This window comes from Pelecanus crispus, chromosome 5 (assembly GCF_030463565.1).
Source record: "Pelecanus crispus isolate bPelCri1 chromosome 5, bPelCri1.pri, whole genome shotgun sequence".
NCBI classification, from domain to species: domain Eukaryota; kingdom Metazoa; phylum Chordata; class Aves; order Pelecaniformes; family Pelecanidae; genus Pelecanus; species Pelecanus crispus.
In genome coordinates, this window is record NC_134647.1 from 70,768,960 (window position 1) to 70,787,574 (window position 18,615).

General features: G+C 47.0%; 1 protein-coding gene across 1 annotated transcript; it reads left to right on the forward strand.

Annotated features, from left to right (window-relative positions):
• Nucleotides 1–176: 176 nt before the first annotated feature.
• LOC104035721 (vitamin D3 hydroxylase-associated protein) lies at nucleotides 177–12,051 on the forward strand. Its single transcript, XM_009489103.1, has 15 exons — nucleotides 177–386; nucleotides 1,475–1,588; nucleotides 1,933–2,076; nucleotides 2,415–2,548; nucleotides 2,877–3,083; nucleotides 3,651–3,691; nucleotides 4,307–4,431; nucleotides 5,193–5,318; nucleotides 6,084–6,181; nucleotides 6,859–6,958; nucleotides 7,527–7,570; nucleotides 8,245–8,284; nucleotides 10,479–10,587; nucleotides 11,478–11,623; nucleotides 11,923–12,051. The coding sequence occupies exons 1-15, from the start codon at nucleotides 177–179 to the stop codon at nucleotides 12,049–12,051; spliced, it is 1,767 nt and encodes a 588-aa protein (XP_009487378.1).
• Nucleotides 12,052–18,615: the final 6,564 nt, after the last annotated feature.

The following is an 18,615-nucleotide window of genomic DNA, read 5'->3' on the forward strand; positions in this document are numbered from 1 at the left end:
CAAAGTCCATGGTCTAAAGAATCCATTCCTGGACTTTGTTAATGTAACTCTGCTTCAGAGCTGATCCTGCACAGCACACAATCGCATAGTCTGCATTCATCAGCCCTCCTTAGAAGAAGGTGGGAGACCCAGGTGTCCGTAGCTGGCCCAGAACAGAAAGGACTGGGAGAGAAATCATGATCCAAGAACGACTGTGGCAGGTCCTAGACCCATCATGGGGAGACCCTCGCACCCTCTCAGCTCTGCTCTGCAGTTCAGCTGCAGCTGTTGTGCTACTGAAATGGCTGGGACGTAGGCAGATCCAGCAGAAGATGGAGGAGGCCAGGAGGACACGGGATCTGGCCCTGGAGCGAATGGAGAAGGCAGCTCACAGGTTTAGGCAAGAGGTAATTTTGGGGACTGTGTGGGTGGGAAGAAGGGATTGTATTTTGGGTAACCTAAGAAATGGGGGAGTGGTGATCAATCCCTCTTTGAATGGTGGTTAGGGCATGTGCACATTTTGGATCATCACCAATTTTTTCGAGGGTCACCACCCTCCAATGTCACAAAAAAAACTTCCTGAAAAGATAGCATAAAGGAAGTATTTCTTAATACAGACCTGTTGAGGGAATCCTGGGGATGAAAGATAGATCGGAGTTTGGGATGTTCTGACACAGAACTCCAGGTGAGGTCTCACCAGAGCAGAGTAGAGGGGCAGAATCACCTCCCTCGACCTGCTGGCCACACTTCTTTTGATGCAGCCCAGGATACAGTTGGCTTTCTGGGCTGCAAACCACCCCAGACCTCCCTATGCCCTTTTCTCTTCATCTGTCCTTATTGCCAAGCCTTTCCTCTCCCATCCTCCTTACCTCTGTCCCTCCATAGGGACCTGTCTGCCCCATCATCCTCAAAGTATGGGGGGGTCTTCACATCCCTCCAACATCTGCAACTGAAAGCCATTTCCTCCTGCCCAAGCCCCATTAAAGAAGCACCTGGATTTTAGGAGGTCAGGTCCTTGGATTTGGCATTTGTCTTAAACCCATAATAAATACCTACTTGGCGGGGGGAGGTTGCAAACAGCCGACACACTTTTTTTCCCCATGTTAATGATAAATTTTGTAAAACTTTAGCTCATTGAACTGCTATTCAACACATTGTCTATGAGTTAGAAGGGGGTGAAGACTGCAGGAGAGTAAACAGAGATAGGTCAAACCTCTCTTACAGGTTCATGCAACTCTCCAGTCGAGAAGCAGTTTTCTGCCTGTTTTGGTTCTGGTTTTATGAACTAAGACTCAGCAAATTCCCCGTCAGCAAATTCCCCACTCTAGCACATGCAGTGCTGTGTGGGAGGTCTGCGTTTCTACATGGAGTGTCTCCTAAAATTCTCCATTCAAGGTCATTGCTGGGCAAATGTTATAATTGGGTATTTGCAGCCTCAACACCAGTCTTTTCTGTCATTTTCTTCCCTCTGCACCCCATTTCCTACCCTTTGCAGAACCCAGGCACCCAGACTGCACATGTCCTCTCGCTGACAATGGTGGAGCTGGTGGAGAAGCTGAAGGAGGGGTCCCTGACCCCAGAAAGTGTCCTCTACTCCTATATGGGCAAAGTGAGTGATACCTCCAGCATGGGAGAGATGCTATGGGGCTCTTCTACAGTGAGGGCTTTCAAATTAAAAACCGGCTCATTAGCTGAGAGAACTAGCAATGCTGAGGATTACAGTTTGTCAATACTGAGATGTCTGAAGGGTGGCTTATGGGCAAATAAGTAGGACAGAAATCCAGGGCAGAAAATTATCGCAGCAAGAGACATCTAAAGTTTATAGGTAAGGTCTGAATAATGAATGCTGGAGGTTTGAAGAGATTGAATTTTCAGCTTGAAAACTCAGTTTAAATACTATTTCATTCCTTCCATCCATTCATCTGTCTTCCTGCTCTTCTCTGTTCTGGAGAGGCTTTGGAGGTGACTCGGGAGGTGAACTGTGTGATAGACTTCATTCATGGCTGTGAGGATCAGCTCCAGAAACTGAAGAAGCAGAAGGAGAAGGGTCTGCTCTATGGCATTCCCATCAGCATCAAGGACCACATTAACTGCAAGGTACATCCCTAATTCTCCTGCCTCTTGGCCTGGGAACAGGCCAGGATGTCCCATCCTCATCAGGACTGGCTAAGAGTTCCCTCAGAGAAGGATGTTCTGGACCAAATGTTGTGGGACCAGCAAACCTGCCTTTCTTCTGATGAAAATTTTGTTTTCTGCAGAAATTTATAACCTGCTCTGATCCGGTTTTCCCTGGGGTAGTCAGGTCCTGTTCTGCCCATGAGAAAAGTTACGTGGGAACTTCGTCACAGGAGGCATCAGGACTTATGTCTGTTATTGTCACAGTTCCAAACAGCATCTTTCCTGGTACCTAAAGAGCTTTGCTTCCCATCCCCAAGGGCCACGTCTCCTCTGGAGGGATGGTGAAGTTTCTGGGCCAAGTGAAGGAAGAAGACAGTGTCATTGTCCAGGTTCTAAAGAGCCAGGGAGCAATCCCCTTCGTGAAAACCAACATCCCACAGACAATGATAAAGTAATTGCGTGTTCACCTTCATGAAAACACTACGACATGTGACTCTTGCTATCTGAGAGAGGGTGGGCCCACATGCACAAGCTCCCACCCTTGTCCAAGCTAATCATGCACGTTGAGTTAATTGCCTCCTCAATTCAATCTGAAATTATTTCTTTTATATCTGATGCCTCTTTCTTCTTAAATTCATCTGTCCAAACAAATCTACTTTGTGCTGATTCTACCTGCTGGGATTAATTCCACACTCATCCCTGCAGAGATGCTCTGTGCCCTGTATTTATGGTTTGCAGAGAGAAGTACCTCACTCACCTGCTGATCTTCTTCTCCCCAGCTATGACTGCAGCAACCTCATCTTTGGCCAGACGCTGAACCCTCTTAACCACCAGAAGAGCCCTGGGGGCTCCTCAGGAGGGGAGGGAGCTCTGATCGCAGGGGGAGGCTCCATCCTGGGTATCGGGTCAGATGTAGCTGGCAGCATCCGCCTGCCATCCAGCTTCTGCGGGTTGTGTGGGCTCAAACCCACAGGCGACAGGATCAGGTACATCCCAACATCTGTCCTCTTCTTCCACCCACCATGGATGGAGACTGCAAAGTGTTCCCCGCAATGCATCAAACCTTGCAATAGTGTCCGTGGTTTCCTCGAGGTTTAAGTTAGCACCCTAACCTGCCTGTTTCCTTGTGTCAGCTAGGGCCAAGGGCTCTATTAACAACACGTGATGACCTCCATCTGTTAACACAACAATGACTCACTCAATTTTTAATAGACCTGTCCAGGAAGCTGAAAGCAAATACTACAGGGTCGTCTCCTTTTCAGATGTTTTCCAGCCTTTGCTTTGCTTGTTAGAGTTTCCTGTTTATCAGAGGTGGTTTGTTCACAGATGAGGAATTAGATGCACCAGGGAAAGGAAATGATAAAAACTGTCTCTAGCCCCTAGCAGCTTGCAGACCATGGAAGTCTTTCTAGCCTAGAAAGTGTCAAGTCTTTGCAGGACCTTTTGCCCTCCTAGATGTTGACTGGGGGAAAATGGGAAGTCTGCAACTCAGCATGGTGACCTGCCTTACAGCGAGAGCTGCTGCTAATCTGCTTCTCCCATTATGTTCCTAGCAAACTGGGTGTGGTTTCTCCTATCATAGGAATGAAATCAGGTAAGTCCATCCAGATGACATGTTACTGGTGTCGAACCTTTGCTTCTTACATCTCCTCCTAGTGCTGAAAAGCCAGTAAATGTGCTTGCTGAATTATGTTGTCTCATGGCCACTCAAAAACAGTGATCTATTAGACTAGGGTCTGCCTTGTGCTATTACCTTTTTGCACCATGTATTCTGTTCTGGATGGTGGTAGGTGTTAGCTGAATCTGAGCAGAATTGAAGCAATATCCATTCAGGCAATGCAATGCATAGCAATGAGAAATACGAGATGTGCATCCCAAAGGCCTGGGATATTTCACTGGAGATGCTTCCAGAAGACTATGTTGGCTTCAGCTGCTGCCAGGCAGTATTGCTGTTGGCAGGAAGGCTGCAGTCCTCACTCCTCTTGAGCTGGCCTTGTGCCTGCAGCAGCCTGGCCTCAGTAGGTTGCCTCTGCTCTGAGACTTACAGATTGTCCCTGCTGGACCTCCTTGCTTACTTCTTGTGCATTACACTCGTTCCTCATTCCTCTTCCCTGGCATGACTGAAACTCTTCCATGCTGGGCCCCTACAAGTAACTATGAGACAGCAGCAGCCCATCTGCCTGCAGTGACAGGACCTTTGTGCTTGCAGTGACGGGGATGCTGGGGCCGATGGCGAGAGATGTGGACAGCCTGGCCCTGTGCATGAAGGCGCTGCTCTGTGAGGAGATGTTCCGGCTGGACCCCACAGTGCCCCCCATTCCCTTTGATGAGGAGGTAAGGTTCAGAAGCAATCCCATGTCTCCATTTGCCCAGCAACAAAGTGAGTTCTTGGGAGATTCCTATCTGGTTTTGTGTCTCATGATAGTGAAGGACCCAGGGAAGCAAGTGTCCTTCTGAACAGATGACACGCAGAATGAGCAACCACAAGAAGGAGCCACACAGTTGGCTTGCCCTGATGAGACCTGCCAGATACTGACCCCTTCCCTTCCTGGCAATGTCCAAAACAAGCTTGTTGGCTCCATCCTGGCCCAATCCCTAACAAAGCTGATTTCTACTGATCAGAGAAACTGACCCCTCACACCTTCCTGATTTAACAGTCACTGACCTAAGAAATCATTGCCCTTTGTCATTAGCTCTCTGCTTCTACTGTCTGATCATGTCTTTCTGGCTCAGGTCCTAGGATCTTTCAGTTGTCCCTGACACCCAGACAATACAGACCAGTTGCTTACCCTAGAGGAACAGGCCCCTGAACTATGTCCGTAGGCAAGCATCCCAGGCATGTGGTCTGTACAGGTGCTATCACACCTGCTGTCTCAAAGTTGGGACATGGTCATGTGGCAGGAGGTGGTGACAGAAAGACCATACCAAGGACCACTGCTGCAGACCTATGTTCTGGACAACACTGCTTTCCACCAGCCCTATTGCTCCCATCATTCCTCCAACCCAGGATGCCTCAGCTGCTGCCTCCCTGAGCCCTGGGAATGGTCCAATCTTGTATGTCTCATGTATGCAAGTGATGGCCTCTCTTCTCACAGGTTTACACCAGTTCAAAGCCGCTTCGGATTGGGTATTATGAAGGAGATGGCTACTTTCAGCCCTTGCCCAGCATGAAACGGGCCATCCAGCAGACAAGAAAGCTCCTCCAGGATGCAGGGCATACAGTGGGTTTTCATGCCTGTGGTTGCCTGGAGCTGTTACCCTGCTCCTTACAGAGTTTGGACAAGTCACTTCCCATCTCCACTTTTGCTGCCTGTAAAACAGGGACCATCCCTCCCTGCTGCAAGGGTCACAAAGAGGAAGGCAGGCAAACGCAACAGTTTGTTTCCCAAATCAAAGTGACCTTGCTTATATTCCTGGCCTAGCAGACAGGAGAATCACCTTCCGATATCTCCAAGTCACGCTTTTCTAAAGCACTGGTTTTTCCATCATATTTGGCATTCCCCTAAATACCAAACTCCCAACAGTTTCCACAATCCCTCAGCTGTTAAATGCAATTTACAGATTTCTTGGTGGGTAAGTGGGAAGGAGGTTGGAGCAGTTCACCCCCCAGGGACCTCTTCTAGCTTAAATTATTCTGTGGTTCCACCAATAGGGATTTCCATATGGGAGCTGTTCCAATGATGCAAATTAATTAAAAATACTTGGTGTTTTGAAGCCTCTAAAAATTCTTTTCTAACATGTAGAGGAGTGGAGCCTGTGCCAGGTCACAATACATGTTAATGCCTTGGAGATGGGAAAGGACAGTGGGCAGATGCTGCTAACCCAGGTCCCTTTGAAAACAGGGTCTTGCTTTCCTACAGCAGCAAGGAGGGCCTAAGCTGCCCACCACTTCCCACTCACCTCACTAGCGAAGCAAGGAGGTTCACAGAGGGCTCTATGAATCATTCGTCTTTGTTGCCTCTTGAATGGGGATGGTTTTCTTGCAGCTTGTTCCCTTTGCACCACCCAAGATTGACTACATGGTAGACGAGCTGTTCACCAGAGGGATTTTCTCGGATGGTGCTGCTCACCTGGTGGACTGCTTGTGAGTAAAACCCCCATTTCAGTGTGGGCCACGAGACTTGGCACTGTATAGCCAGTGGCTGCATCCAGACTGTTTATAGTGGGTGCAAATAGAATAATAAGCAGCAGTGGAGCAATTTCTGGAAGGATGAATTTAGCATGAGCAGCAGCAAGTTTACAAGAGCAGTGCACACGCATGGATAATGCGGTAAGGCAACAGGATACCATGTGTCAGCTGTGCTGTGGCAACTGGTTTGTGATTAGTCTGCACTGGCAACTGTGTGTGATTAGTCCATGGCACATGGGAAACATCACACACTATAGAATTTCCTATGGAGGTGTGGTGGGTTAGCTCCAGCTAGCAGCCAAACACCCACCCAGCTGCTCGCTCACTTCAAGGCGAAACACGTTCAGGGTTGTATGTGGCCCCACCTCTGCAAAGCACTCCACAGCCTTTATGGCACTGACAACGTAGGCAGTAAAGTACTTATTTCTCTATAATTTTTGCAGTGAGCATTTACACCTGAGCATCTAAACCCCACATGAGCATCTCTTGTTCAAGTGTTTCAGATTGAAACAGGCAGATTTTGTCTTCTAGCAGCTGCCCTCTAAGACAAACCCTGCTTTGGGAACAGCACTGCTGTTGCTGTAGCTCTGGCACAGATGGCTTGTCCTGATTTCTCCTTCACTCTCTTCCAGCAAAGGAGATATTGTGGATCCCAACCTGAAATCCCAGTTCAATACTTACAGGCTTCCTGCTCTGGTGAAAAGGATCTTGGCTATAATTTTGAAACCCATAGTAAGTGTGTGGACGTCTCTTCTGTGTTATAGGAAATCTGCAATCTGGGAAAGTTTCTGCATGCAGGGAAGTAGGCTGCGCCCCTCTGGGAGTGCTTTGCTGGTTCATGTTAAGTGCCTGACGGGCTTCATAGTGAAATACACTTAAATACACTTAGTCCCTAAACCCAGGCTGAACTTATCAAGTGGGTCTGACAGCCTTTTGTGTGAGTTTTGTACGAGGAGGTCGAAATAGGATCTGTTCTCAGGAACACATGAGCCATACAGTTCATCTAGCAATGGGCTCTGAGAGAATGGGCATCATTAGCAAGGATCTAAACAGCATCCCCGCATCCAGAAGATGCTTGTCAGGGCTAGCAGTGTGGTCTAGAGCCTTATTGGCATGGGTTGTTGTGATTAAATGTATAAATTAATGTGGGGGTAACACCACTTCACTGGAAACCATACTTGTTCTTCAGAGCCACTTCTGCTAGGACAAGAAGTGTGCCCAAAATGCAGTCGCATGGTAACCAGCTATTTCAGCTGCATTGTTGTTGACTAATCCCAAATTTTTCTCTTCCCTCCAAAAGTACCCACGAATCGCTCGGGATCTCAGCGCGCTTTGTGGAGTGGGGTAAGATGCACTGAAGTAGCTCTAGAGGAAGGGGATGCACATGGATGTGTCCACTGGTTCATGCAGGTAGACACCAGCCTGCTGTGCAAAGCCCTGTCACAGGGCTGTGCAGCACAGGCTGAGCCAGATGAATACGTGCTGCCTCAGCACCACCTGGGTTTAGCACAGTGTTATCCAGGGCTACGCAGCCAGATATTATTTTAAGACCTCAAGGATCCTCATCATGGCAGGGCTAGGATGTCTCCATGGAGATCAGCACAGAGAGATATGGGCTACTTTCCCCATCAGGTGGATTCTGGTACCCAGAGCATCATGTGCCAAGTTAATGCAGAGGTCTCTGCATGTGGGTGCAGTGTGGTGTGAAGTACTGACCCCTCCAAGGGAGAGAGAGACACACCAAACTGGGAGCAAGTGAATATTTAAGATTGCCATGACCTTTGTCTAGGTGCCAGAGTACCTAGACATAGTGGCGTGCTTTTAACGTAAGCTCTTTTGATGTACCTGTAAGCACATGTGGACACAGTGAAATCAGGTGGATGATTCTATAGCTTCTATACTATAGCTTGTTCCCAGAATGGTCATGCAGTTTCCATAACAATGGGCACTCTGTGCATTTTGTTAATTGTTTTCTGTTGTCACAGTCCCAAAGCTGATTAATCCTGCCACCTTTCCAGGTCTGCCAAAAACCTCTGGGATCAGCATGGAGCAGTGGCGGTAATGTGATTTTTTTTTGTTGTTTTCTTTTTTTCTTTTTCCTTACTAAATATAGTGAGAGATCCCTAAAGTTTCTAAGCAATTGCTTTGAACTCTGTGATGGATTTGGGGTTGGAAATGGATCATGTGGAAATAAAGCAGCTAGGCTTTTCTTTGAAAGTCAAGCTTTATAAGAATTGATAAGAGCTCAAGGCAATAGATGATCATGTGGAGGTCTCTACTTACTGGAGGATGGGGAAGAAAGATTATCCTTTGCCCTGCATTTTCTAAGCAGAAATAGCATAAGAACAGCCACTAAAGATGAGGCTTCATTTTTTCTTCTTTCTGTCTTTTGGTGCAAATCCTTCATTTCAGACATTAGGTGCTATTGTCATGAGCTAAGACCATGCTTGAACTATCAAGCAGAGACCTTAGGATTCAAAAATCGTGGTTGTGAACTCTTTGGCTTAGGTGGATTTCATTATGAACTCATTTGGGATCAGCAACATTGGACAGGAAGCATTCTCCTAAACAACTGAGTCCAGTGCTGCCCACAAACTGATCAGGTTCCTTTTTAAATCAGTTGAGATTTATGCTTGCATTTGTTTTTATTGGCCGGCTCCTCTCCTGCCTGCTCTGGTGGTTGGAAACCTTCATATTTCCCTTGCTATTTACTGACTTCCAGTTTATCCTCACTTTATTCCGGTCCTTGAGCTAAAATAGCACCTCTTCTCTCTGGTATTTTCCACTGCCTCCCTTGTCCTTGATCTATTTATAGAGAGCAGTTGTATCCCCTTTCAGCTGGTGTTTTGCAGGGCTGAAGAACCTGAGCTGTTTCAGTGTCCTCATACAAGGCAGGATCTGTGTTCCCAGGGACACCCTTGCAACCCTCCCCGAGAAGAAACATGCCCCCAGCCTGCACCACGCAGCCTTCATCAGTGCCAGTCACTTGATAGATGTGCACACTCACTTGCAGCAGCGCTGACAGATTATAGGGCAGAGGGAAAACTACAAACCAGCCTGGTCACAGGGCTGATGGGAATGTGTTTGGAAGGAATTGGGTTTGGGGGTTTTTTTAGGTGAAAAGAGATTCCTCTCCCCCTGAAAAAAAAAAAAAAAACCCAACCCCAAAAAACCAAAAAGAAAACTCTTAAAAATGTTTGTTGACCTCAGAAATATTTTGAATTGTTTTTCTTCAGTGAAACCATATTCACATTTTTTCATCTACTGCAAACAAGAGCTGATTCAAAACTTTTGGCTAGCAACCAGCTTTTCTTTCAGAAAAAGAAAAAAAAATCAGGTTCGCCACACTGACTGTATTTCTTGAAAAGCCCATCTCAATTGTTGAACTTTCAGCAGGAAGGATCTCAGACTGCAGATGGAAATTGAGGTCAGACTGAAAAATAGCCTCATGGGTGGGGCTTTCATAAGAGATGTGGAAGGCCCTTGTACAGAGAACTTGGAGTGAGAGAGTCGTGCATAACAGGGGCTGGACCATGGGAGAAATGTGTCCCTGTAACCAGAATATGGCTGCAGAAGCAGCCATACTGTGATCCATCCATGTCTATCTACTAAGACAAAGTGGAACAGCCCTTTGAGGATGGATTAATTCATTGTCTGATGTTCAGCAAAGCTGTGGTAAACCAGACTACAAATCTAGATCTCTGTTGCATCTACAGTACAAGCCTGAACCTGTGCCTCCTGCATTGTGGGGGTGAGACCTCGGGCTTGCCTAGCTGTCTCTTGCTACTTCCTTTTCTTACCTGTATCCTGATGTAGAATGAAAGAAGGTTTTGTAAATATATTTTGAATTCATGTCTTCTAGATTCTTCTACCAAAATAACCAAAGCTTTTAGGAAGTTTGACTTTTTAGTCAGCTAGACGTCATTCTTCAAACTATTGTTGATCTCTATTCAGTAAAATTCAAAGACAAAACTGTTCATAGGAAGGATTTGATTAATATTCAAAGAAATCAACTCTGAAATGACCACCTAGCATTAATGCCTAGGTCTGGGCAGCACATGGTATTCTGACAGAAAACCTAAGGGTGGAAGAACAAAATCCATTGGCTCTTTCAAAGCACAGCTCAGATTTTATTTGATTTTTCAGTTGTATCCAGGAAGGTTTTCTTCCTCCTTTTCCCATGCTGTAGGCATTGATCTGCCACTGCTGTCCAACAGACATCGTGTGTCATCTCCTTTGTCTTTCCTTCTAGGATTACCGCACTGAATTCATTGCTAAATGGAGGAATCTAAGGCTGGATGTGATTCTTTGTCCTGCGCTGGGGCCAGCCTTTAACCATGGCTATGCTGGGAAGCTGTTTGGTAATCTCCATTGAGGTGTCTCTGGATGCATCCATGGTAGTTCTTGTGGGCAGAGCTGGAGCAAGATATTTTGGTCTCTTGGACATTCCCCAAACCATGTGCAGTGCTTGGGCTTCCCTTTGGGGAAGAAAGCAAAGGAGAGGTCTCCTCTGGGTGGGTCTTCTCATGCCCCCACCTCATCTGAGCTGCAGGTGTTTGGACTATTATGGGACAGCCATTAGTGGCACAGCTGTCCCAGTCATTCATGGGTGAGTTTCCCTGGCATCGTCTGTCCTGTAGAAAGCCCAAGAGCTACTCTTGCAGCAGAGAGTGGCTGTGAGGATAGTTGTCAGAGGGGTGGTAGACCTTAGTACAAGTCCAGGCTCTTCTGAATGTGGCCATCTTATATTTCCCAAGACTTTGCAAATAGCAGAAAGGCTCGTTGCCTGTGACTTGCAGAAAAAGGCAAATTTTTATAGCTTCCAGCAAACAGTCAGGGTCCTCTATCTCTCTAGCAATGTCCCTTTGGAATCCAAAATCCCCAAGGTGGTGTTATACAAGTGGACTTCTGGATTATCTTGAAAAGATAGCTGGGATTTTTCCCTGGGGTATGGGAGACATAGATGCAGTCTCTGATTCAGATCAAATACTCGTATATGTCTCTCCCAGAGCAGATCTAACCTCCACCCAGCTGACAGGTGAAGGTATGGGTCTCTCTCTGGTCTCAGCAGCCATGTGGCCCTCAAACCTCTCCACCAAAAGTCCCTTTGAAAGCAGCATGTTTTCATGGTCTCTTCAGGTCCAGCAACTCCAGTCTACAATTCCTGCAACCCAAATTATCATCTGAAAGTCATTGCTGGCCCAGCACACTAAATTTTGCCATTTTGCATGCTCTGTGTGATTTTTTCCAGCTGCGACCTCCTATACCAATTTATACAATGTCTTAAACTTCCCTGCTGGGGTGGTGCCGGTCACCATGGTCACAAGAGCCGATGAAGAAGAACTGAAGCATTACCGAGGGCACTACGGAGACCCTTGGGATAAGAGGCTGAAAGAGGTCAGCAAGGAAAGAGCTTAACTCTTAGCAGAAGGTTATGACTGGCACAATGACACCTCTTGCGCATCGTCCCAAGGCTTGTCTATACCTCCTGATGAGACTGGGAGCTTGTTTAGTAATGCAGTTTGCATACACCATGTTACTACCCTGCACGTGGTGCAGCTAGGCTGGCCTGACAACCGGCCCCTTGCATGTCTTCCTTTGTCTTCTCTTCCTATAATGTCAAAAGACAGCATTCTCTCTTGTGCCTCCCCAGGTGCTCTGGTGCTCCAACTCAGCACCATGCTTAATTTTTGCAGGCTGCAGAAGGGGCCGTGGGGCTGCCGGTGGCTGTCCAATGCGTGGCTCTGCCGTGGCAAGAGGAGTTGTGCCTTCGCTTCATGAAGGAGGTGGAGACACTTGCCCACGGCACAAAGAGAAATGTGTGATTTCTGGGAACCTGCCTTCACTATGATGACTCTTCATCCCCTGCCCTTCACTCCAACCACCTTCTACCTGACGCACAAAGCAAAGTAGATGATAGCAACCTGCAGACTCTGAATCACTGTTTCAATAAACTGGCAATAAATGCTGTTTAAAAATAGTCAGCAAAAATCTCACCTCTCTTTGTTAGAGTTAAACTGAGTCAAAAAAAAAAAAAAAAAACCAAGAGAAAGGAATGAGAGTTAATGCTGGACCAAAGGAGTCCAATAACAGTAGTGTAACTATATCTGTTGCAAGATATGAGATCAAAGAGCTGTTTACTCCAATATTTTACTTCCAACAGTGAGCAGGAGCAGATGTTTGTGGGAGAGTATAACCTGGTAAATGCAGTATTCCCTCTCTGGCTGTGCCGTAGGTTGGCTAAGAGACTTTTTGGCAATAACTTGCAGTCAGCCCATCATTTTTAATAGCTGCCAAGAAAGCTTTCCTTCATGAACTTGTTGGGCTCCTTCCTGAACTCATTTACTCTCTTGATGTCCACACCATCTGGTGGCAGTGGACTCTGCAGCTTAGTTGTGCAGATACAGTTAAAAGATACAAGTGTGAACCAGATGTAGGGGTCTGTTCAGGAATTTAAAGAGCAGGTAAGTGCCTCAGCTTGGCAGAGAGTAAAGCACCTTCTTGAGCAAAACTCAGTGTCCTTCTCAAGACAGGTTATCCATGATGTCAGTTGGCATTGCTGCATAAATGTGGGGGGAGAGTGGAGGCGGTGATGCTCAGAACAGTCTGGTGAGCTCAAGCACTGAAACTCAAGGAGGGAAAGGCCTTTAGTAGGGCATAACTTTAGGTTTGCAGGAGAGTTCATCCTCCAGACCTGCTCCGGGCTGGAGAGAGGATGTCAGCTCCTTCCCACACCCACCAGCACAGTGCTGCTGTGTTTCAAACCCTTCCGTGGCTCCTTCACCATAAGCTGTTGGCTCAGGCTGTGCAGCCCTTCCAGACCTGCACAGTGTGTTTGCACAGTGCTTGTCCAGCTACCTGGCACTGACCAAAGTCCAGGCTTTGGTCTGTCTCGGAGAATTAGGTAGACATGCTGCTTGGGCCAAAAGGGCTTTGTTTCTACTAGTTTCTCTCATCTCCAGCACAATATCCTGGCTGCAGTCTTTGCTTAGATCATTTTTCCTCTTTCCTCTTGATTTGAATAAGAATTTAAATGTGCTCTCCTCAACCCACATTTCATTCTGCGGCCAGATAAGTAACTGAGCAAGGTTGAGACACTGAGTCATCAGACAATCCAGCTTTTTTATTTGGTTTTACTTTATTTTGCAGGTTTTTTTCTTTAGTTTGCAGGTTAGACTTTCTATAGTCACAACATCAGGAGCAAACAAAACTCTCTAGAAGAACTGATATTAGCAGAACATGAGTTGTTAGGACAGGTCAGTTGGCCTCTTACAGTGTCCAAAGCAAACAGAGCTCCCTGGTATAACAGAATGTGGCAGAGGGCTTTAGAGACACCAACTTCCCCAGGATCCCAGACATTAACTTCAAACAAGTTTCAAGGGAGGAGGTAGTTGAAGTAGCTAAAAGCAAATGTTTAAAAAATAGGTGAAATGAAACACCTTTACATAGCAAGGCTCACCCTTGAAACACAAAAATGCAAGAATTAGGGTTGGTACATTGTCCTGGTTTTGGTTGGGACAGAGTTAATTTTCTTCCTAGTAGCTGCTGTAGTGCTGTGTTTTGGCTTTAGTGTGAGAAGAATGTTGATAACACACTGATGTTTCAGTTGTTGCTAAGTAGTACTGGCACTAGTCAAGGACTTTTCAGCTTCCTGTGCTCTGCCAGGTGCACAGGAAACTGGGAGGGGGCACAGCCAAGGCAGTTGACCCAAACTGGCCAAAGGGCTGTTCCATACTATATGATGTCATGCTCAGTATATAAACTGGGGGGAGGTGGCCGGGGGGCAGCAATCACTGCTAGGGGACTCACTGGGCATCAGTCGGTGGGTGGTGAGTGGTTGCATCACTTGTTTTTTTTGTCCTGGGTTTTGTTTCTCTCTCTCATTGTTCTCCTTTTCATTACAATTTTTATTACTACTACTACTATATATTATTATTATTATTTTATTTCAATTATTAAACTCTTCTTATCTCAACCCACGAGTTTTCTTACTTTTGCTCTTCCGATTCTCTCCCTGTCCCATTGGGACGGGGGAGGGTGAGCAAGCGGCTGTGTGGGGCTTGGTTGCTGACAGGGACTAAATCATAACATACATCTTTTACTCTGCAACAGCTGTCAGTGGCACAAACCCTCATCTCTCCAAGCACGGTCTCAATCTGTTCTTTTCTTTTTTTTTTTTTTCTTTTTTCTTTCCTTTTTTTTTTTTTTTTTTTCTGTTACTGTTCTCCTATTTTGCACTCAAATCACCTGGCTTCCCCCCTGCCCTGCTCACCCATGGTGACACCAGTGTAAAGCCCAACTTCCTGCTGTAAGCTTTGTGCCCAGCCATGGAGCAAGCTGGGAACATCCCAGTCCTTCACCATCAGGGCACTGAACTCTCTGCTGTTACTCAGTGGGGCAGACCTGTGCAAGACACCAGGCATGAAGGAAGGAGTGGGAATGCTCCTGGACTTCTGGTGAAGAACTGTCCTGGTTTCAGCTGGGATAGAGTTAATTTTCTTCCTAGTAGCTGCTATAGTGCTGTGTTTTGGATTTAGTATGAGAATAATGTTGATAACACATGGATGTTTTAGTTGTTGCTAAGTACTGCTTATACTAGTCAAGGACTTTTCAGCTTCCCATGCTCTGCCAGGTGCACAAGAAGCTGGGAGGGGGCACAGCCAGGACAGCTGACCCAAACTGGCCAAAGGGCTATTCCATACCATATGGTGTCATGCTCAGTATATAACTGGGGGGAGTTGGCTGGGGGACAGTGATCGCTGCTTGGGAACTGGCTGGGCATTGGTTACCGGGTGGTGAGAAATTGCATTGTGCATCACTTGTGTTGTATATTCTTTTATCATTATTATTATTATTATTTTCTCTTCCTCTGCTGTCCTATTAAACTGCCTTTATCTCAACCCATGGGTTTTACTTTTTTATCCCGATACTCTCCCCCATCCCACCGTGGGGGGTGGGGTGAGTGAGCAGCTGTGTGGTGCTTAGTTGCTGACTGGGGTTAAACCACAACAAGAACTAACAGCTCTTTGCAGCATCTTTGCTGATGGTGTCTCTGCCTTGCTGGAGAAGTTGTTAAGTAGGATCCATACAACCCACCTGGCTATGGAAAGGCCCGAGGAAAATAGTGCAATACCCACAAAAGTGGGAAAGATGTATGGATGGTCAGGAGAGAAAGCAGCCCCTGCTGTCAGAGGTGTGAGAGTTGGTATGGGAGGTTTCTCTCCCAATCCTATTGCAGTTTATGCAGGGAGAGCCAACAGGGTCCTGACTGAGTAATGTGAAAAAGGGCTGATAGAAACAGACCCTTACCTCTCAACTAATGTTCTTAGTTGTTGGAAAGGTACAGATTAAATAGTGGCAAGTTTCTTACCAGCTGTTATGTTCTGTGAATGTTGGTGGAGTTGGACTGGAATTGAGGAAAGTCTCATGCTTCCAATAGACATTCCAGGCTCAAATGAATCAGAAAGTGAGGAGTTCCCAGAAAACATTTACTCAGCCCTCTGAGCCAGCTGGAACAACTTCTCCAGACCGGACTAGCCCATTTCACTGTGATTTCAGCATTTTGTGAAATGTCTTTAAAATTATTTCAGAACAGGGTAGTTAACATACCTCATTATGTAAATTGTTTTGAAAAAGCGCATCAGAGTGTTTGGTTCCAAAAACATGAACATGAGATATAACTGTCAGGATTTATTCTTAGTCATTTTAATCAAAATGGATTCAAAGCTGACTTAAAAATAATTATTACCAATTTAGAGGGAAGACAGTTTAGTTATAGAAAATTTCTGTCAAAACCCAGTCTGCTTGAGAGCTGAATGTGTTGGGTGGAATGTGATGACAGTAAGTCAGTGCAGTTTTGCTTTTGCAAGCAAAGACTGTGCAGCTCTTGCTGGGGACAAGAGTAGACTGTCTGAGTTGGTCTAACTGCCTTTTTTCTGTGATGGTCCAAAGTGAAGGAGATGTTATGGATGCCACAATGAAATCCCAGACCAGCTGCTACAGGCCGACTCTTCTTGTGAAAAGGGTCTTAGCTTTCATCTTAACTCCACTGGTGAGTTTGACCTTGGGCCTGGATTAATTCAGACAAGAAAAACATTGCAAAAACATTGCACTTGGCCTTGGTTGTTTAGTACACACCAGTGCAATGTGGAGGAGTGAACACTGACCTATGAGCCAGGAAGGTCTGTCTCCTCTGCTATGGACTTGAGATTTGACTTGGGACATCCCTTTGCTTCCCTGCCTCAGTTTCCCCATGGGGGCAGTGGTCTCTTTCTCAGCAGACGTTTCTCCCAAGCACCCCTTGCTCCTCTTTGCCTAGGTGTGGGTCCACACAAAGCCACCCACTGTGACCCAGCCCATCCACCTCTGTTTAGCAGCTCCCCTCCATGGCAGGGACTCTTTAATTTCATATGGCTCTTAGAGTCCCTCAGCAGGTCTACTTGGAGGGTGCAAAACAGGCTTGGATTTTGAAACCATCCCAGTCCTGAGGGTGGATTCGACCTTTACTCCCTCCAGTCAGTCCCCACTGCCTGTGTTGTTGCTGCAGGCTGTGGTAGGAGCCGTGGGGCTGCCCTTGGCCATGCTGTGCAAGGCCTTGCGGTGGCAGGAAGGGCCATACCTCCGGTTCGTGAAAGAGGTCGAGATGCTCGCACATTGATAAGGAAAGGGGCTTCGTCAGCAGCATCCGGCCACCTGGAAATACAGCTGCGCCTGCTGAGAAATCTGCCCTTTGAAATGCCAAGTTGGTCCAGACACAGCTGGCTCCACCTCTATCAAACATTTGCCAAGCACCTAAAGGGCAGGATCGGAGCACAGGTCCCAGTGCACAAGCAGATGTGGGAAGCCAATGCCCCAACACTTCCCAGCATGGGGAAAAAAATCTCTCAATCTGCTCAGCCCGTCATAGAGGTTATGTTGCTGTCACATAGGCAAAGAGCCCACCTCTGCTTCGGGAAGCCCTTGCACAAATTCCCGGAGGCTGGGAGAGGGTTGTGCCCAACCCCGTTCACATGCATCTTCCGGAGGCACCTGCTGCAGCCAGCACCATGGGACAGGAGCAGGCGCTGGATGGGCTGCAGGCATGGCCTCATGCTGCTGCTCTCATAAAACCAGCAGTGCCTTAGCTGAGGAGGCATCCTGTGGGCAAGGTGCCACTGAAAAGGAACACAGGAAAAGGCCAGCTTAATTTGTTACCAAGTAGCTAATTGCTGTCAGCTCCAGACTGTTTCTTAGAGGACGCCAAAGCCAATTTTGTTCAGAGTCCTTCATAAATTTCCCGTTAAGAACAAAGAGAAGAACATTCCCTACTGACACAAACTGTTACAGAAAACACCGGTGAACTCTTATAACCACTAAGAATGGACGTGACAATGGATGAAAAATCAAGCATTAGAGGACTACCTAGCCCTGATGGGAGAAGGCTCTTCTTCTTTTCCATATCCAGTTCCACACTGTTGGAGCAGGATCAGGTTCTGGGCCTCTGGCCATCAAGTGCAACCTTGCAAAGTTTTGTAATGCACAATCTAGCTGCCCAGAAACCTTTTTCAAGGTGGGACCTGTAGGAGGACCCACCATCCAAAACCAGCAGAGCAGATCACAGACAGACCATGGCATTTGTTTTGGGGCTGATGTTGGCTGGGTTGTTGCCTTCAGCTCAGTGCATGGTTCTTGTGTGCTTGTAGTGAGAGGTGTCTGTGCTGGAAAGATCTCAGATACTAGCTGTCCCAATGTCTGTTGGAAATAGTTTTCTTCTGGCCTGTAACCCTGTGGGATTTTCTACTCCTAAGGCAATACTAGCACTCTGTCATGGGGTGGAACAGCCTCTCCTTCTGCTGCATGCGGACATCATGGCAGTGCTGAGCCCTGTCCCACAGGCCTCCTGAAACAGCCTCTGGCCACCATGGGAGCATCATAGGCTAAGAGATTTGGTGAGCGAGTGGGTACCCCACAGCTATGCATCCTCTCGTCATACCATTCCCCATCCCTGTGCAGGGAAGCCTTGTGATTTCAAGCTGTTTTTCCCCCATCTCCCATTGTCCTGTCAGGCTACACAGGAAATAGGACAGCAGCTATTTCCTTGCTTCTTTTGTTCAATTGATCCCACAGTCCTTCCTCCCCAGTGGAGAACTTCCTGCAGTCCAGAAAGCCCCTATAAACCTGACACCCCAAGGTTCACTGGCCAAACAAACTTTTCCATTTCCTGGTCAATCATTCTCCACTGCACGCTCCACTGAGGGCAGCTTTGCAGAGATCAGCTTTGGACTTACAAATTATTTGCTGACCCGAGGCAGTGGCGCTGGGAGGAGGGACAGGTTTGGGGAAGTAGGGAAGGTCTCCTGCTCCTGCCTTGCTTTTCTTTCTCAGTCCATGCCTGGACACCATGAGTTATG

Bases quoted from the DNA above. Each gene is read 5' to 3' on its own strand.
- LOC104035721 (XM_009489103.1), top strand. From the start codon at position 177: ATGATCCAAGAACGACTGTGGCAGGTCCTAGACCCATCATGGGGAGAC. The intron at 10,588-11,477 runs GTAATCTCCATT...GATTTTTTCCAG, and splicing joins CTATGCTGGGAAGCTGTTTG to CTGCGACCTCCTATACCAAT. The intron at 11,624-11,922 runs GTCAGCAAGGAA...TAATTTTTGCAG, and splicing joins GGGATAAGAGGCTGAAAGAG to GCTGCAGAAGGGGCCGTGGG.